The sequence below is a fragment of the Nerophis ophidion genome, linkage group LG03 (genome assembly GCF_033978795.1).
Source record: "Nerophis ophidion isolate RoL-2023_Sa linkage group LG03, RoL_Noph_v1.0, whole genome shotgun sequence".
Classification (NCBI taxonomy): domain Eukaryota; kingdom Metazoa; phylum Chordata; class Actinopteri; order Syngnathiformes; family Syngnathidae; genus Nerophis; species Nerophis ophidion.
Genome location: NC_084613.1, coordinates 53,595,450 through 53,615,783, shown reverse-complemented (window position 1 = coordinate 53,615,783; position 20,334 = coordinate 53,595,450). Strand labels below are relative to the sequence as shown.

The window sequence follows — 20,334 nt, the reverse complement described above, 5'->3', positions numbered from 1 at the left end:
CTCCTATCGAGAAGGATCAGAACAGTGCAGGTTCATCTCAGCTTCAAAATGTAATATAGTGCAGAGAATTGTGCAAAGCTAGCTTTTATGTCAACATCCATCTGTTTTCTAATGCTTGTGCCTTTTGAGGTCGCTGGAGCCAATCCCAGCTGCATTCGGGCAGAAAGCGGGGTACACCCTGGACAAGTCAACAAAGGGCCAACAAAGACAGACAGACAGACAGAATTCACACACTATGGCCAATTTAGTGTTGCCCATCAGAATTTACAGTTAAATAAGATAAAGTGTATAGACCAGGGGTCACCAACCTTTTTGAAACCAAGAGCTACTTTCTTGGGTACTGATTAATGCGAAGGGCTACCAACCAGCTTCATACGCACTTAAATAAATTGCCAGAAATGTGCTCAATTTACCTTTAATAAATAAATCTATATATATATAAAAAAAATGGGTATTTCTGTCTGTCATTCCGTCATATATTATTTTCCTTTTACGGAACGTTTTTTGTAGAGAATAAATGATGAAAAAAAAACCGAATTGAACGGTTTAAAAGAGGAGAAAACACAAAAAAAATCAAAATTGAATTTTGAAACATAGTTTAGCTTCAATTTCGACTCTTTAAAATTCAAAATTCAACCGAAAAAAAATGAGGAAAAAAACTAAATTAATTTGAATCTTTTTGAAAAAAATTAAAAAGAATTTATGGAATATCATTAGTAATTTTTCATGATTAAGATTAATTTTAGAATGTTGATGACATGTTTTAAATAGGTTAAAATCCATCCATCAATTTTCTACCACTTATTCCCTTTGGGGTCGCTGGTGCCTATCTCAGCCACAATCGAGCGGAAGGTGGTCTACACCCTGGACAAGTTGCCACCTCATCGCAGAGGTTAAAATCCAATCTGCACTTTGTTAGAATATAGAACAAATTGCACCAAGCTATATTTCTAACAAAGACAAATCATTATTTCTTCTAGATTTTCCAGAACAAACATTTTAAAATAAATTCAAAAGACTTTGAAATACGATTTAAATTTGATTCTACAGATTTTCTAGATTTCCCAGAATAATAATTTTGAATTTTAATCATAAATTTCAAGAAATATTTCACAAATATTCTTCGTCGAAAAAACAGAAGTTAAAATGAAGAATTTAATTAAAATGTATGTATTATTCTTTACAATTAAAAAAAATTTCACTTGAACATTAATGTAAATTATCAGCAAAGAAGAGGGAGGAATGTAAAAGGTAAAAAGGTTTATTGTTTTTAAAAATCTTAAAATTTTTAATATTTTATTTTTTCTCTAAAATTGTCTTTCTGGAAGTTATAAGAAGCAAAGTAAAAAAATAAATGTATTTAATTAAACAAGTGAAGAACAAGTCTTTAAAATATTTTCTTGGATTTTTCAAATTCTATTTGAGTTTTGTCTCTTTTAGAATTAAAAATGTCGAGCAAAGCGAGACCAGCTTGCTAGTAAATAAATAAAATTTAAAAAATAGAGGCAACTCACTGGTAAGTGCTGCTATTTGAGCTATTTTTAGAACAGGCCTGCGGGCGAGTCATCTGGTCCTTACGGGATACCGCGTTGGTGACTCCTGGTATAGACATATGGATAATACAATGACATTCTTTTGTTTGCTCTTCACAATGGATGCTAGCCAGTAGAACACCAAAACAAAAGGAATATTAGGAAGCTGTACAGTAATACAAAAACAAATGATTTGGTGGCATGCCCATTCATGGCTGAACAGCACCCAAACATACACAGTGCTTACAAAACAGCCCTATTTCATATGTAAATGTAGTTAGTGCACAAGTAACACAAGCCGGGGTGAAGAGTGCATGTTTCCTACGAGGCGATGGGAGAAGTGCCTCCACCCTGCAGGAGTGATCATGATGGCTCTCCCGCTGCACTCGTGTAGACAATAGCACGTGAAGGGCCAGAAGGGGACATGTTAATGCTACGCCTAAGGGTTAGCTTAACACGTGGCAAAAACTAACATTTCCCTCACAGAAGCAATATTCCCTTTCACTGCGCGGTAAAGTGATTTTTAACAAAAAACACACAACTTACCTTCACAAAGAGCTCAATAACGGGCTCGTCATCCGCCTTCACGCCGTTCTGCGGTACCGACAGTGACATGGCGACCGCTACTTTCTTGGAACTTTGGCGACTACTTTTCTTCTCGGCTACTACGCCCGATACAGCTCGGTCCGCTTCTCCCCCGCACTGAGGTCCACGCTGGGCTTTTGTCTGTCCGCAGTGGCTACTTGGAGGCACAAAGCGAGACTAGGAGACCGCCGAGTCGACGCAGTAAAGAGGCGCTGCTTTGACGTCACTGGAGTGCAAACCTTGCTCGTTGAGAGACGCTGAGAAGTGGATTTTTTTCGTGGTGACGTCATTTGCATCGCCAACGTACCAAATGGGAGGGTCTGAGGAGGTTAATAGGAGGGACAGCATGACATGGGAAGAACGGAGGATGCCCTGTATCTTGAGAAATGTACTGTACTGTGCACTCATCAGTGTTCATTAATTTCCCCACTCCAGCACTTTTAACAGATAAAAACCAGTCCGGTCATTCATTTATGGCAATCGATGTGCATTTCCATAATCTAATCAAAAATCAAAAAACACAGGACGAGATGTTGAACAGTCCCTTGTGCCAAATGTGGAGAGTACACACTCGAAATGTCCTTGTTGTTAAGAGTGGTAGACAGACAACGTGCGGGTGTGGGGGGTTCTTGTGAGTTGTGAGATATGAGACTTGGTCAGGGTTAAATTCCAGGACAATTGGACAAGCGACACATCTTCAGTAGTGTGCCATTGCGTCATTGGGTGTTTCAGCCTTCAAACACTATACACCATGGGTGTCAAACTCTGGCCCGCGAGCCAAATTTGGCCCTCCCTGTAATTTCATTTGGCCCTTGAGGCAATGTCAAATTAACATTAGAGCTGGCCCGCCAGTGTTATACAGCGGCAGTTTCGCTGTAACACCGCATTCACTGCTAAGACTCCCGAAGTTCAGTGCCCCTCCCGAAAATCTCCCGGGGAAACCATTCTCCCGAATTTCTCCCAATTTCCACCCGGACAACAATATTGAGGGCGTGCCTTAAAGGCATTGCCTTAAGCGTTCTCTGCAACCTGTGTTCACGTCTACTTTTCCTCCATACAAACAGCGTTCCGGCCCAGTCACATAATATATGCGGCTTTAGCACAGACACGAGTGAATGCAAGGCATACTTGATCAACAGCCATACAGGGCACACTGAGGGTGGCCGTATGAACAATGCCAACACTGTTATGAATATGCGCCACACTGTGAAATAATAATGACAAACACATTTCGGGAGACCACCCACACCGTAACGCAACAGAACAAATACCCAGAACCCCTTGCAGCACTAACTCTTCCGGGACGCTACAATATACACTCCCCCGCTACCACCAAACCCTGCATGTCCCTATTAAAAGGTTAATTTGTTCAACCTTGGCCCGTGGCTTTGTTCAGTTTTAAATTTTGGCCCACTTTGTATTTGAATTTGACACCCCTGCTATACACCATGGGTGTCAAACTCTGGCCCTTAAGGCAATATTGAATTATCACTAGAGCTGGCCCGTCGGTATTATATAGCGGCGGTGCTGCTGTAACACCGCATTCACTGCTAATACTCACACTTGCCAACCCTCCTGATTTTCCCGGGAGACTCCCGAAGTTCAGTGCTCCTCCCGAAAATCTCCCGGGGCAACCGAATTTCTCCCAATTCCCACCCGGATAACAACACTGGGCGCGTGCCTTAAAGGCACTGCATTTAGCGTCATCTACAACCTGTCGTCACATCCGCTTTTCCTCCATACAAACAGCGTGCCGGCCAAGTCACATAATATAAGAGGCTTGCACACACACACACACGTGAATACAAGCATACTTGGTAAACAGCCATACAGGTCACACTAAGGGTGGCCGTATAAAGAACTTTAACAGTGTTGCAAATATGCGGCAAACTGTGAACCCACACCAAACAAGAATGACAAACACATTTCGGGAAAACGTCCGCACCGAAACACAAAAACAGAACAGAAAAAATACCCAGGAACCCTTGCAGCACTAACTCTCTCGGGATGCTACAATATACACCCCCCGCTTCATTATTTTCTTTTCAAATATCAACAGTAACTTTTTCCTGTGGAAAAAGTTAATGTTGATATTTACCTCAGAAGGCTGCAAAAAGAAAAGAGGCATTACATTATTTATTTAAATTTTATTCAACATACCATTGTTTTTTCGCTTGTTTTGTAAAAGTTGATTTTACTCTATTAAGTTATATAAGCGTTGCGTGTTCCATATTCAGTGTTAAAGCAAATCAGTGTAGCAAACTGAGATATAATTAACGTTTTATTCACACACTTTCTCTTGCTCCTTCAAGGCTTGAATGTTTGATTCATTCATGATTATTTTATTTCCAAATTTATTATTAGCCTGTGGAAAATGTTTGTTTTGATATTTGCCTCAGAAGGCCGAAAATACAAAAGAGGCATTCAATGTTTATTTAAAAATTGTATTTGATATGCTGTTGATATTTTTTTATTATTATTTGAAACTCAATTTTGCATGTCACTATATATATAAGCCTTGCTTGTTCAATATTCAATGGAAAACTTGTTTGGGTCTCTATTAAAAAGGTTCATTTGTTCAACTTTGGCCCGGGGCTTTGTTCAGTTTTAAATTTTGGCCTGCTCTGTATTTCAGTTTGACACCCCTGCTATACACTCTCCACAAAGGTGGCCCGCCGAAGGATGATCAGTCCTTAGCTTGTGTCCAGTGCTCAACTGTTTCCAAAATTCACCCTGTTACACTGCTGTTTTTTGGGGCCCAATCCCGCTTGAGCCAAATCCACTGGCTGCTTCTTTCTGCTGCCTATGAGACTGCTCTGATGGTCCTCCACAAAGCCTGACATGACTCCTCAGCAGTCTGATGGTAGACGATGTCACAAATCCTCTGCATCCCACTTCTACTGGATAGACCTTGGTGTTCCAGCCACGCTGTCTCGCTTCTTCTGCTAGCTCTGAGTAGCGCAGCTTCTTACGCTCATAGACCTCCTCCACAGAGTCCTCCCATGGGACTGTGAGCTCTATGTCTTCACCGAAGGGGACCAGAGCACCAAGTCTGGCCTGAGGTTGGTAGAGGCAATCTCAGGTGGGAAAACCAGCTGTTTGCCGATGTCTGCCAGCATCTTCCAGTCGCGGGCCAGGTATAGGTGTCCTGTTTCTGGTTTGGCGGAAAGCTGTTTGGGTGTTTTCCCGCCCTCTCGGACAAACGTTTTCAAGGGATTAGATGCTCTTGGTGGCAAGGAGTTGACGGCACCACGCATGCTCTCCAGGGCTGATGCCAAGCTCTTGAGGACCTGGTTGTGCCACCAGGTGTATCTTCCCTGCGTGAAGCTCATCTTACATCCTGTCATGATGTGTCTGAGGGTTGCTGGGGTTGGGCAGAGGGCACAGATTGGATCCTCGCCATACCACTGATGGAAATTCTTTGATAATGGGAGCACATCATACGTTGCTCTGATGATAAAGCTGATTTTACTTGCTTCCATCTGCCAAAGCTCCTTCCAGCTTATCTTTCTCCTCTCCACTCCTTCCCACTGCATCCATTGCCCCTGTTTGGCGAGAGAGACAGCCTTCGCACTCCTCAAAACCTCCTCGTTTGGAATTTATTTCATAGAATTGATGCTGGTATGCGATGTGTATTACTAAAGAAAATTGTGTCGAGGCTTCCTACTTGAGCTGATTTACTGCTTTTTATCATTTTTGTCAACTTTGACATATTTACCCAAATACGGCAATACTATCTTACAGAGCATTCCATTTAAAGCATTAACAGAACAGCAATCCTATAAAAAGGCTTTATTTCTGAAAGGATGACACGACAACTTAGGGGAACTAAATACAAAAAATAATGCAGTTTCCCATAAATCAGTTTGGTGCGAGGATGTCAAAAACAAATCAAGTTGAGATGGATAAATTAAAGCATCCTCTTTAAACAAAAACAGCTGGTTAAAGCATTGTGTACTGCCAGAAGGACCAGACTTGTTTTTGTTACAGCCTGTTACACAGCCATGACGCTCTGAAAGAAATGCTGTGCGTGAACATCGTCCTTTATATGCCATAGCATATAAAGGGGACAGAAAAAAATCACTGCACATCCAATCTTTTCTCAAAAATAATCTAAAACTGGCTTAGGGGAGTGGGGAATGAAACATGTCCATCTCAACCGTCTGTGTACATCGATGTCATGCTTATCAATTTAGTAGTTATAGACAACAAGTTTTGTACAGTTTTGATAACAGGCAGACAAAATCAAACTCAGAATGAACACTTCAAAATGTACCAAATCCTTAAAAAGAAACAAAAAAGACTGCAGTTTGTACATTCTAGAGCTGAATCAGGTTGATCACAAAACATTGAAGTTACACGGAAACTTTTTTTCAACAGGGCCAGTATTAGGACATCTGTGATGGAGACACCTGTGCCTTCCTCATTGACCGCAGCGCTTTCTCTCGAAGGTGTTTCTCCAGGTCATCCAAGCTGTCATCCACTTCACTCTCTGACTCCTGAAAAAGGAGTCACCATTTAATTTGTACTCAACTAAGATCGATTTTGTTTTCAAACCATACACCCACTATAGTAATGTTGTACACAGTCTACAGAGCAGAAAACCTTTAGGAGGACATAACAGACATAACCTTTCGTGATTCACCATCTTCATCCCCACCCTGGTTCTGCTGGCTGTCTCCAGTCCCCACGTTGTCGCTCTTCTCTTTCTTATGCTTCTTGTGCTTCTTATGCTTCTTGTCCTTCTTATGCTTCTTGTCCTTCTTCTTCTTCTTCTTCTTTGCACTTCCATCAGCATCTGAATTCTGCAATTCAAAACATTTTAAGATGTAATTAAAAGAGGCTCCAAAAATTATAGGCAATATGGTCCAATGGAATTAGTTGATTACTACAGACAGAGTGCACATATGTTAAAAGACCAGGGAGCTTTAATAATCAAAGTAATTTAGCATAATAATTTAGCAAAAAACAGCAAAAACGTGATATTACAAAATAAGATTGCGATCACATTTTTGATTAATTTTGCATTTATGCACAATAAACTAAAATGAAGAATATAAGAGAGGGATACAGAATATGCATAGAAACAAAGGGGAAATCATAAGGAAGATGGTCAAAGGCAAATAAACAATATATTATTTTCTCGAGTCATTTATAGCAATATTAAAATGCATTGGCAAGTTAAAAATAATCATAAAATTTAAGGCAAGTTAAAAATAATCATAAAATTGAAACCAACCTTGCTAGGTGACCGGCTGCCAGAGCCACTGCTGGCCTTCTTGGCTGGTGGCGGGGACACACTGGCCGAGCGAGACGGTGATGGAGAGCCAGACACAGGTGCTGGTTGTTTAACAGCTGCTGGCTGAGGGGAAGCCGATCGAGATATGGAGGAAACTCTTCTCAAGGGCTGGGGGCCCGGCGAAGGTCTGTGGAAGAGCAAAGGTGGGGATAAGGTAATGAACAATCCAATAATATTGCTGTTCAAAAAAACTAAATGGTACAAGTGGTGACTTATTTACCTCTGATTGTTGCGTGGCTCTGGGGTACGTGAAACTCTTCTGATAGGTTTCTCATTGTGTGATGGCGAGTGTCTCCGCTGGATGGAGGTTTCAAAGCGTCTCACAGGACTATTGGAACCTCTGACGGGGCGACCACGGTTTGCGGGTGACGGCGAGCGGCAGCTTGCTGCTGCAACAGGGGATCGTGCGTCCCTCTGTGGCCGACCAGAAGACAGCATAGGGCTTCTTCTGTGTCGAGGCGGCGATGAAGAAGAGGGAGGTGTACGCCTCCGCTGTGCAGGAGAACCCCTACGCTTTGGAGACCTAGAGAGTCGCCGTTTCCCACTCGGTGAAGCCCGTCTTGCGGGAGAACTAGATAATTTCCTCTTCTGAGGAGGTACAGGTGAAGAGCTGTAACGACGCTGGATGGGAGGTGAATAACGCCTGTTGGATGGAGATCGTCTGCGAGGTGGGGAAGGGGACCTGTGAAGCACCACAAAATTTTGAATGGAAAGTCATGTATTGCATTTGTACAAGTTCCGAAGCGCATGTCTTCCCAAGTAAAACATTGTTAATCAAATATTCCATAAAAAGGTTGCAAGCAAGGATTAATACACATTTGAAAAAAAGTAAAACTGTAGTTGAAAAGTCCGAATCTTAAACAGGAACAATAGAGAGTTTGTTACAACAGTTTTATTTACTCATAATCAAATGGTACAAAGTTGGATTGAATTGATATGTTTACACAGACAATGTCTCCGGAGACGAAAGAAGGTGAACCCTCGTGAAGGAATTAAGAAAGAGCACACACCAGGCTTGGTCTTCCCTTTATATTTATACGCTCCCTGATGGCCTGATTGTAGCATAACAGCTTATGTAACTGTCCAATGTTCAAAAGTCACCCCACCAACAGAACTAGCACTTGGTCAGGGTGACTTGACCTCTTATGTCGTGTCCCTCCCAATGCATTCAGTTTAGAGGTAACCCCAGGACAGAAATTTTCCACTACAAAACACTGTCAACATATTCTATGCAAGTACTTCATCTACCTTCTTCTTGGAGAAGGTGACCTGCGACGCCTTGGGGGACTAGGAGACCGGCGTCTGCGTGCACCAGGGGATGGTGACTGCCTTTTCCTAAAACAACCATAAAAAGGATTAACAAAGCAGCAAGGGTAAATTATTGCATGTAATTATAATGTCTGACCTCGGAGAGGAATCTCTTGGTCGCCTACGCGGGGAAGGTGTGTGGCTACGTCTCCTTCGAACGTCTCCATTTCTTGCACCTGGTCCTGTCTTTGGCCGCTTGGATGTTTCATCTTCAGAGGAGGAAGATCCTGAATCTGAAACCAAAAATATTTATGTCATAGTACCACTTCCATCCTCCAAAAAGACAACCAGTAAGAATGTTGTGGTATGAGGCTAGTGGGGCTATGAGAGGGAAAAGATTATAAATATAAATGCGTATAACCTGAAGAGGACTCTTGATTTTGTCTGCGATATTGCCGTCTCTGCTGCACTGAATCTGCTGTTGTGCCTTTTTCATGTTTATAATCGTCTGCAATAAAAGATATTGAAATACCTCCCAGTAAAAAACAGGATCAGAGATAATGTTGAAAGTTACTTTTGAAGATAAATTACTGAATTTACTGGTTCATAGCGTTGTCTAGGACAGTGGTCCCCAACCTTTTTGTAGCTGCGGACCGGTCACCACTTTTTACCGCGGCCCGGCGGGGGAGGGAGGAATTCTTTTTTTTTTATTTGTCATGAAAAAGGGAGGTTTTTTGGGTTGGCGCACTAATTTAATTGTAAGGGTATCTTATGGTTTTTATGTTGCTTTATTAAAAAATAAAATAATTGCAAAAATAATAATATATACATAAAAATTTATAAAAATTTCCTCTGCGGCCCGGTACCAATCGAGCCCCGGCCCGGTGGTTGGGGACCACTGGTCTAGGATACTTCAAGACCAAGAAATAATATTGTTTAATAGTATGATCAACTGATACATGTATATATATATGTATATATATATATTTTAAATGTGGTGTGAAAGCCAATTATTTTTCTACAACACACATACCCGATTCTGATCCAGACCGCCTGGGTTTAATGTTATCAGAAGGTGAATCACCCCAAGCACCAGATTTTCTCTTAAAACCTTAAGGGGGGAAATAGAAAATTAGGTGAGATGAAAACATGGTTTGTTTATTTGAAATGCTGTATCATTAACCAAGTCTTTGTATTTACCACAAAAACAGATTACGTATTAGGCAAATAAAACAAAGGCCCTTACCAGAAGATCTGGGAGGAGATGGCGAACCTCTTCCCCTTCTGGCCCGTGGAGATGGTGACCGCCTGACTTTCCTGGGAGGGCTAATAGAGGCACCAGGAATCTGCGGTGGTTTTCGCATGGGTGAGTTGGATATTCTTTTCATCACTTTTTTGGGTGAGTGAGAGCGTGAGGTGCTGCTAGCAGAGGACGAAGCAGAGCGGGAGCGCCTCCTGTTGAACACAAAGGGAAAAAAAAAATCACAGATGTGCACCATGCAGTGAGATAAACACTGGCTTTTTTATGCAACTCTGTATTGATCTCAGACTGGGCAGGTGTAACTAATGTTATGACCGGTAAATCTATATAGTGTTTATTTTCAACTGTGTCTGAAAAAAAAAAAAAAAATGTATGTTCATCAAAGTATACCGTATTTCCTTGAATTGCTGCAGGACATATAGTATGCGCCTGCCTTGAATTACTGCCGGATCAAACTCGCTTCCCAAAATAATTAGCGCATGGTGACTATTACCGCCTGGTCAAACTCGTGATGTCACGAGTAACACTTCTCCTGTCATCATTTTCAAAATGGAGGAGGCTGATTTCAATACCGGTAATTTGAAATTGCATAAAGGGAAGAAGATTAAGAGCTATTCAGTAGGATTTAAGGTCCAAGCTTACATCACACTCAAATTTTTACTCCATACCTTTGGTAAGTGCCGGAGTGAGAAGAGGTTTTAAAATAATTAGCGCATGCTTGCTTTTACCGCATGCCTTTGGTAAGCGCAGGAGTGAGAATAGGTTTTAAATTAATTAGCTCATGCTTACTTTTACCGGATGCCTTTGGTAAGCGCAGGAGTGAGAAGAGGTTTTAAATTAATTAGCGCCCCGGCGGCAATTCAAGGAAATACGGTATATTTAATGGTGTACTGATACTTTTAGAGAGGGTGGGGTGTGGGGGGTTTCGTTTGCAATCTAAAAAGTTAAAAACTCCACACACACTCAGAATAGGGATTATAAGTAGGGATGATGTTCGAAACCGGTTCTCCCGGTTGTTCGATAAGAAAAGAACAGAATCCATGGACTCGAATCCCTTTTTGAAAACCGGTTCCCGTCATCGAGGCCACTATAGTAAAGAAAAAGAGTTGGTTCTTTATTCAAATCCCTGGGAACGAATCCCGTCCCACAGGAAATGCCCTGTGTGACATCACAGGAAATGACCTAGCTCAGTCATTAAGGAGTAGATGCAGAAAGCAGCAAAAAATAATGGACCGGAAAAAAACGCCTCAAGGAATGGCTTCATTTTACAAAAAAAGACGACGAGGAAACGGCAATATGCAAATATTGCCAGGCTTCGATCTCATGTAAGGGGGAAGTACAACAAGCATGTTGAAACATGTTCATGCCGCACTTAACCTGAATGTTCGAGAACCGTGACGTGTCTTTGACACATGGAGAAGCAGTGACAGAGATGACGAAGCACGCCCCTCTTCCTCTGCTTCAACCTGCAGCCCCAGTTTCAGTGATAGTGCCGTTGAGTAACTAACGTTAACTGTTGCCGATTCATTTCCATATTTGCTCACTTGTAGCCTTTAGGCTAAAATAACCTTACCTCTTATGTCAACCAGGACTGCAGTAACGTTAGCTAGACTAATGTTACCTAAGTATCATCAGTGGCTAACGGTAATGTTAACCTTTTTGTATGTGTCTGATAACCTTAACAGTATCTTGTAGCCTACACCACTACAGAGTTTGCAGCCGTCTAATAAACTAGTGCTTTCTTTCTTTCTTCAGTTTATTTCGTACATGAACACACTTACAGCACATCAGTTTCATATGAATCAATCAATCAATGTTTACTTATATAGCCCTAAATCACTAGTGTCTTAAAGGGCTGCACAAACCACAACACAAACCACTACGACATCCTCGGTAGGCCCACATAAGGGCAAGGAAAACTCACACCCAGTGGGACGTCGGTGACAATGATGACTATGAGAACCTTGTAGAGGAGCACATATATGGGCTGGGCTGGGCAACCCCCCCCCCCCCCTCTAGGGGACTGAAAGCAATGGATGTCGAGCGGGTCTATGTGAACGTGTTTTTTCCGCCGCTGGCAACACGATTAGCCAAGAGTGGGTCAGACTTGATCCTTAAAAACCAAATATGCAAATTTTTTGGAAGAAGAATCGATTGATGACTGTGGCATTCTTAGTATCATAGTGTGTGTAGTTAGTATGTTGCAATAGCAGCAGAAGTGCACTTTTTTTAGAGCTGTATTATTTGCAGTTTTGTGCCCAAGGTACTGATTTTATTTAACACTAATATTATTTATACACTTATAGTGATCACAGAGACAGGTTGTTTTTGTGTTACTGTATATACTTGTTTTTCTGAAAAATCCCACTTAATATACGTTGGTAACAGCCAATATTTCTTTATTTATTTTATTAAAATGTTTTCCTATTAAATAAATAAATATAAATAAATAAATAAATAAATGGGTTGTACTTGTATAGCGCTTTTCTACCTTCAAGGTACTCAAAGCGCTTTGACACTACTTCCACATTTACCCATTCACACACACATTCAAACACTGATGGAGGGAGCTGCCATGCAAGGCGCCAACCAGCACCCATCAGGAGCAAGGGTGAAGTGTCTTGCTCAGGACACAACGGACGTGACGAGGTTGGTACTAGGTGGGAATTGAACCAGGGACCCTCGGGTTGCGCACGGCCAATATTGGGTGTTTTTTTCCATATACAACAACCTATCTGGATTCAATAAGAGAATCGATAAGGAATCGGTTCGATAAGACGATTCGATAATGGGCTCGAACTCGATAATTTCTTATCAAACATCATCCCTAGTTTTAAGTTTCAACAAGTTTCACAAGTGTATTCACAATACCATATAACAATTAAAATAGTAGTGAATATCATCATTTAAAGATGTGGGTACGTGAAAGGGTCCCCCAAATAAGCTAGAAGAAGCTTTTGACAGGGGGTCCAGAGGACAGTATATACATGGAATGATGAAACATGTGGAGCAAAAGTTTAACAGAATTTACACCACAGAAAATCCAGTCCATATTATCTAGACCAAAAGGAAGTGTGTTAAACGTAGATTAGGATACCTGTATGGTGGTAACAATCCAGACCCACTAATAAGATAAAAGGTTTGGCAGTGAATGAGAAAGCAATACCAAACCCCCAACCAAGGTTGAGCAAATACCAACCTGCGGACAGGAGAACGCCTTGGTCTGTTTCTGGAGCTGGTAGGGCCCCGTCTGGGTGGGCTCCTTCGACGTGGTGACATTCTCCTTCTGGGACTCTGCCTTCTACGTGGAGAGTAAGATCTTTTAAATAAAAACAAAGGTTAGAAAATAGTTAGGGTTCATTAGGTCAAGCACGAAATCAACCTGACAAGGAATGTGAGCAACAACCTTGAACGAGAGCGTCGTTTGCGGTAGTGGGAATAAGAACGGGAGCGGTGGCGAGGTCTCTCCTTTCTACTGTCTTTCTCTCTGGACTTGGGTCGTCCCTCTTTCTTAATCATCTCATGTGACGGTTCTTTCTTTTCAGTCACCAAGTCTGCTTTACCCAGCTCAATGACAGTTTCACTAGGAGTCAGAAGAGGAGGATTGAAATGACAAAATTTGTTTATAACTTACGTTTCCATTGTGAAACCCTGAAGTCAGTTCAAACACGTAAATAAGAGTATACAAAATTTCAACAACACTAAGTTCAGGCACATAAAACATACCTGGTGGAAGATGCTTCTTGGATGACTGGTTCTGTCAGAGTTTTTCCTGATATATCAGGCTCTATAGGCTGCTCCACAGGTTTTGTGGGCAGCTGCATTAAGGGAGGAGGAGGTGAGTTTCTACCAGCTGGACTGGCGTTACGCCTCGGGGAACGTGAGGGACTTCGTTTCCTTTCCCGCCTCACTGGTGACCTGCGTCGCGGTGATGGTGACCTGCGTCTCGGTGATGGTGACCTGCGTCGCGGCGATGGTGACCTGCGTCGCGGCGATGGTGACCTGCGTCGCGGCGATGGTGACCTTGTCTTCCGTCTGAAAAAGGCAAACATTGTGTTTTAAATATACCAGATATAAACCTTTACTCAGAGATCTTTTCCAAGGAGGAACTGTATTACCTTCTTGGGCTCTTTGACTGAGCCCTCTCCCGTGAGTCCTTTTTGTCGTCCTCGGATTTCTTTAAGGATGCAAGCTTCTCCTGTTCAATCTGTATTGACAAGGAAAATAAATAAACAATTAGATATAATACCGCATTTTAGGTTTTTTATGCATGTCCCTGGGTGAGGTTATTTTGTTATTATAATGGAACCTTGATTTACAAACCTAATCACTTATTAAATAGAGTTCGTATATAGGCAAGTTTGTATATTAAAACAATGTTCGCCATAAGAAACAAAGTAAATATGAATAATAAATTTCAGCCTCGACAAAAGTCCGTATTTCAGTGAAGGTTTGTACACTTTGAACGCAATATAAAAATGCTATGCAGTACTGTATATCTGACAAAAATAGCAAGGGGGAGAAAGATCAACTAGCCAAAACGACAAGCTGAACCATCCTAAATAACTTAGATTTATATCGCGCTTTTCTAAACACTCAAAGCGCTCACAGAGAAGTAGGACTCAACATTCATTCACACCTGGTGGCGGTAAGCTACATCAGTAGCCACAGCTGCCCTGGGGTAGACTGACGGAAGCGTGGCTGCCAGTTTGCGCCTACGGACCCTCCGACATCCTTCATTCACCAGTGTGAGCGGCACCGAGGGCAAAGGGTGAAGTGTCCTGCCCAAGGACACAGCGGCAGCGATTTTTTGGATGTCAATAGGTGGGAAGCGAACCTGCAAACCTCAGGTTTCTGGCCGGCCGCTCTACCCACTACGCCTAGCCGCCCAATATATATACAGTCTGTGCAGAGACACGCACAGAAGACCATTTGGTGCCCTCACAAATGATAAGAAATCAAAAATCCTGAGAGGGGAACTGCACTTTTTTTTTTAAATATTGCCTATTATTCACAATTATGACAGACGAGACAAAAGGTTGTTTTTTTGCTTTCCAACATGTAAAAATCGGCTCGTTTTTGGTGGTTAGCAATCAATTGTACCTCTAAATCCCTTTAGAAATTCATTCAAAACTGCCACAAATACTTCATTTATACTCTGTAACCTGTATAATAACCAAACTCTAGCGACATTGTTTTTGTAAGTGCAAACACCCAAGAACGCTTTTTCTTGCTTCCCAACACATTGGCATGCAAAAGTATTAGCCGTAAAAGCTAACAACGGCAAGAGATAAGATAGTTTCTGCGTCAAGACGAAACGTGTTTTGAGTTTGTAATGCACAACAATGCGTTAAGACACCACTGACTCAAAAACATGGACAATCATATTACAGTATCTGTAAAGTATTAGCCCACATTTCATGTTTTGTTTGTACACAGCTAGCCAGATAGCATATGTAGTGTAGATGTAATAACACGTGTGACGTGCTGCATGTATCAAACTCGATATAAAGTGTGACCCACTCGCTGGACAGTTGTCTGTTCGGTCCAGTTGGCCGGGGAACTTTTTGGGTAAGTATGCCATTCATGTCAAAATAGCATAGCTTCAAAATCCACACGTTGCAGCTCCAACTGACTTTCACCTCACTCCCTTCAGTCGGTTTCAAAGTATCACTCTTCCTTTGTGCTGGCTTCTAGAAGCAGTAATTTATCTTCCGTATATTTAGCTTTAAAAAAATAAGGTTGTGGATCCTCATTTTTCAAAAAATAGTTGTTTGTTTCCGTGTCTGCTATGATTAGAAGACAAGCATGCCTTATTTACGGAAGTAGCACACATGTTGCCAGAAGTCGGAAGTGCGCTGCTATGGAAACGGGAATAAATGCAGTAGTTCCGGCAATGATTAAAATGACCAAAATACGGTATATCCATCCATCCATTTTTCTACCGCTTGTTCCCTTTTTGGGGTCTATTGTACATATTACATATTGTTATGAATGTGTCTGTTACTACATTTTATATAAACTTGTGTATACAAAACGTAGGGTTTTGCAGAGGGCTTTAAAGAATACAACAGTGACTCCAATTAGCCGTATCTTCCAGGCGTTATATTAAGAAATTGTATTAAAAATAAAGTGTTCTTGTCTCTCATGATTGTGAACGATTGGCAAAATTCCCCAAAAAGTGCTACAGTAAACATTACAAAAATGCAAATCCACTTTACATTGTCATCAGCTAACAAACGGCTGACTAGAAGAGACAAAGGACCAGACGGGGGGGGGATGGAACGTGTCCGTGCACGCTGGCGCTGTTAGATGAAACAGAGCTGAGCGAGATGTAGTCTCCACGGTGAAAAAAGGCCACTTTGGCATATTTTTCCAGAAAAGTGTCCTCATGGTGTGAAGTTTATTTCGAACGTGGTATACAAAGCCTGCTTCGTCAATAAGAGTGAGCACAAAATAGCTGACAAGGGGACACAAAATGAAGCGCTCACACAGAGGCATATTTGGTCCCATCTAATAGTTCATAAATCAAAAAGTCCGCAAAAAGAGGGGTTCGTAAATCGAGGTTCCACTTTATATTGTAAAAGTCAACCATTCAAAATAATTCCTTCCTGCAAAAACTGAGTAAATCGCACCTGTCGCTGCTTGATTTCCTCTTTCTTCTGTTCCAAAAATGGTGTTGGGATGCCAGCAATGTTCTCCTGGGCACTCAGCAACAGGGGCCAGAGGTCTCTCATAAACTCTCTAGCATTTTTTCCATTCAGGAAACCAGTCAAGTTAATCTGCATATCCTTGCTATCCGGGTGCTGCAACACATACGTAGTACGGAAAAGAAGAAGAAAAAATATGTTGCTATTGAAATATTGAAACAAAAAAACTATAGTAACTATGAAATAGAATTCAAGTACTACCTTGTAATTTTCACAAACTATATCTTTGTTTTTTGTTAACTGTACAAACATAATTGGCTAAAAATTAAGTATCTTAAAACCACAGAGCTGGATTAAAACAAAGCGATTTTATCTGAACACCAACTAGTACATTTAAAAATGTAGATAACTCAGGAGAGATTAGATCAATAGATTAAAACATCCATGCACTATTGCTGTCAATGCAAATTCTAGATGTTATTCCTCAAAAATATGCTGTCATTTATGAAAGAATATCATATTGTGTTTAAAATTCCCTGTTATATCCCCTCCATTTAATCCCGTATCCTTTTTCATCCCATATCCCTTGTACAGTCTCCCCATAGTGTAGTTTAGCAGTTTGATAAATATCCACAATACAGAGTGCATTAAAACCCAACACTTAAAGTACAGTTCCGGTGTCTTCAGTGAGTCGCGTGGGATCAGTGGGCATGGAGCTCCCTTGGCTTGCTTCCGCCTCACTACTGCTTGAGACTCAACCACCTTGAGCTTAATGTTATATCATTTATCTAAATTGCAAGAGACGAACAAGCAATAATGAGTACAGAGTAACACAAAAAAGGTGTTATTCAACATGTGAATGTCAATTCAAAGTATAGTAGTACCATTTAACTTAGCTTAAACAATCATACCTACCCATGAAATATTTGAAAAGATGCACATTTGGTTACCTGTATCTTGGGAAATTCAAGGCTAACGAGAAGGCTCTCTGACAACTTTAACACTGGGTAACGCGTACTACCCTTTAAACAGGGCAATACGTATATGTTTACAATGTTTTGAGACTTAAACAAAGCCCTCATTTAAAGAATCAGACAAATATAAAACAAATGGATTCATAAACGTGAATAAAATAAAATACTTAAGGGATGTTTAATCCCAATTTACACTGGATAAAGCGTATAAATATTTGGTATTGGTGTGTTCATTATGCATGACGGTGTGGTCAGACACACCCATTTGTACCACAACTTGGTTAAAAATACCTGACACTTTGAATAAATTGAAAATCAGTTGAAAAGTTTGCAATGTTGATGTTAAATCATTTATTGTAATTCATTTAATAAATATGCAACTTCTTCCCTGCATACCTACAACTTTAGCTGCATATAGAGGGAGTCCTGAATATTTTAAATGATGCACTGTTTCTGAGCACACATTCAACTTTAGCTGCATTTGATAGGGATCTGGACAATTTAAAGATGAACTGTTGATACCTATGAAGGACATTATTATGGCACGTTTTAGGTGTGTCTATCACTGGCATGACATTAATGATCCCTACATACAACTCACCTCAAAACACACACTGCATCATGAAGGGAGAGTTGGGCTCAGTGACTTTGGGCTCAGGAGAGAGCTAATTAGGTGTTGGTGCTATACTTCTGATGCAAGGTATAACATCCATATTGGTTCAGGCCTTTTAAATCATAAATCACATCATCATTAGAAGTATGCTGAATAAAGGCACGTTGTCAAATAACAGCAAAACAATGTTATGCTATTATCACACCAATGGCTATGTTAACCATTCATTTTGACAAGAGCGAGCACAATTTGATAATTTCCCTTCTTTAATAAATAAGCACTTGCATCAGTTGAAAAATAAAAACGGACAAGTAACCATAAATAAAAGCAATACCTTAACTTCAAGCTGGTTAAATATGAACTCTATGACGACATCGTCCTCGAACCCCAAAACCTCTGTCACTCGTTGGGTAATCCATGGCTTTACGACTTCCAGGTTCACTTTGGTCATATCAACCTGTAAATCAGTGAAGAGAAGAATATTAAACACTGGAGAATACTTTAGAGCATATCAATAAAATGACCACTGTATGAATGTTTAAAGGGGAACTGTACTTTTTTATTTTGCCCATCATCATTTTTATTTTTATTTGCCCATCATCCACAAAACTTTGATTAATTGGCCAGCCCAATTTGGACCAATACGGTAACAACTAATGTTACCTGGGAATCAATACCTGTACTCGGTAGTACCTGTGTGTTAATATTGTTTTCATCTTAAAGTCTAATCTTTTATTGCAGCATTTTAAATGAGCTGTTTATAACTGCTGTCCAGTTGTTACATGTTTTATTATCACATGTATGTGTCTAGTTTGCAAGCATGACAACAACCTAAAAAATTCAGTTGCAAGTCCAAGACATCAGAAGGCTGTAGTGCATAGTTTATGGCAGAGTCATGTATAAAGAGTATGGCCAACTAAAAACAGGCACCACCTTGGCTACCAAGGAGGTGTGCGGCTGTTACCGGATGCACACAATTGCTGTCGTTTTGACCAAAATAATACATCTATATATAGTTCCAAACATACTCCAGCGCACAAAGTTACAATAAAACATGCTTTTTATTTTGTCAAAGAATAATTTTGCAGTTGTATTTGATGCACTCTGTTGCTACATTCGTTCAGTGTTTAGTGACCAGCAGGCTGTCTAACACGCATCAGACAGCACAATAAACCTAAAAAGAAAATACACAGAAGGAAAAACACGTAACTTGTTGCCTTAATTTCACCAAAATCTTCATTAGGTTTGGACCAACAATCAGAGAAATTATGACTTTTGTGTGAAGGATGTCAACTCTGGTGGCGACCTCATATGTACAGTATATGTAATCAATGTATTTGTCACTTATGTATTATTTAAACTGATCTATTTTGTAACATGGTATGTGAATAAGTGTACTTTTGTTAACATTTTCCCATATTTATGCACAACAACTCAGAAATGGTAACACTGGCGAGCAGTATAGAATTTGGAGGGATTTTTGGTCCAGAATAGGACAGGGCGATATGGACCAAAACTGATACTGCAGTATTTTAAAGTTTAAGTACCAATGATTGTCACACACACTCTAGATGTGGCGAAATTATTCTCTGCATTTGACCAATTACCCTTGATCACCCCCTGGGAGGTGAGGGGAGCAGTGAGCAGCAGCGGTGGCCACGCCCAGGGATACATTTTGGTGATTCATTCGCCAATTCCAACCCTTGATGCTGAGTGCCAAGCAGGGAGGTAATGGTCCCATTGTTATAGTCTTTGGTATCTTTGGCCGGGATTTGAACTCACGACCTACCGATCTGAGGGCGGACAATCTAACCACTAGGCCGCTGAGTAAGTCTGAGTACCGACATACTTTATATACACCGGTATCTTAAAAAACGTGATATTAGATTTGCCTAAGTGCTTTACAAGTAGATAACCAGTGTCGAGAGTACTCAGATTATTTTTGTTGTAAGTAGTAACAATGTGTTGTTTATTCTTATAAAGTAATTAGCCGATTATGTCAAAGCAATGTTATTTTGTTTACCATGTTAGGTTTTCAGCCTCATTCTTGAGCGCTGGGATAGATGGAGCTTCTACTCCTCACTGCGGTGAAAGCCAATGGCTGTTAAGTTTAAAACTATACCGCTATACTACATTAGCTTAGTTCGCACAGGCTATGGGGGAGGCACCTTC

The 20,334-nt window shown here is 40.8% G+C and overlaps 2 protein-coding genes across 9 annotated transcripts in view; both read right to left on the bottom strand.

Annotated features, from left to right (window-relative positions):
- clic4 (chloride intracellular channel 4) overlaps positions 1 to 2,393 on the bottom strand; it is a 45,738-nt gene extending 43,345 nt beyond the window's left edge. The window contains exon 1 of the mRNA XM_061895623.1: positions 2,079 to 2,393. Within this exon, the coding sequence (XP_061751607.1) occupies positions 2,079 to 2,147 (69 nt within the window). The 5' untranslated portion in view covers positions 2,148 to 2,393. The remainder of the gene's footprint in view (positions 1 to 2,078) is intronic.
- Positions 2,394 to 5,894: 3,501 nt separating this feature from the next.
- srrm1 (serine/arginine repetitive matrix 1) overlaps positions 5,895 to 20,334 on the bottom strand; it is a 26,378-nt gene continuing 11,938 nt past the window's right edge. The window contains exons 1-16 of one of the 8 annotated variants that reach the window (XM_061895622.1): positions 18,497 to 18,619; positions 18,151 to 18,274; positions 16,561 to 16,731; positions 14,044 to 14,132; positions 13,652 to 13,960; positions 13,332 to 13,508; positions 13,125 to 13,244; positions 9,911 to 10,119; positions 9,698 to 9,775; positions 9,086 to 9,172; positions 8,822 to 8,957; positions 8,665 to 8,751; positions 7,637 to 8,098; positions 7,357 to 7,543; positions 6,749 to 6,922; positions 5,895 to 6,616 (exon numbers count right to left, since the gene is read on the bottom strand). In XM_061895622.1, the coding sequence (XP_061751606.1) occupies positions 6,506 to 6,616; positions 6,749 to 6,922; positions 7,357 to 7,543; positions 7,637 to 8,098; positions 8,665 to 8,751; positions 8,822 to 8,957; positions 9,086 to 9,172; positions 9,698 to 9,775; positions 9,911 to 10,119; positions 13,125 to 13,244; positions 13,332 to 13,508; positions 13,652 to 13,960; positions 14,044 to 14,132; positions 16,561 to 16,713 (2,379 nt within the window). In that variant the 5' untranslated portion in view covers positions 16,714 to 16,731; positions 18,151 to 18,274; positions 18,497 to 18,619 and the 3' untranslated portion in view covers positions 5,895 to 6,505. Of the gene's footprint in view, positions 6,617 to 6,748; positions 6,923 to 7,356; positions 7,544 to 7,636; positions 8,099 to 8,664; positions 8,752 to 8,821; positions 8,958 to 9,085; positions 9,173 to 9,697; positions 9,776 to 9,910; positions 10,120 to 13,124; positions 13,245 to 13,331; positions 13,509 to 13,651; positions 13,961 to 14,043; positions 14,133 to 16,560; positions 18,453 to 18,496; positions 18,620 to 20,334 lie in introns of those variants that run through there. The other 7 variants (XM_061895613.1, XM_061895619.1, XM_061895620.1 and 4 more) reach the window with 7 other exon arrangements.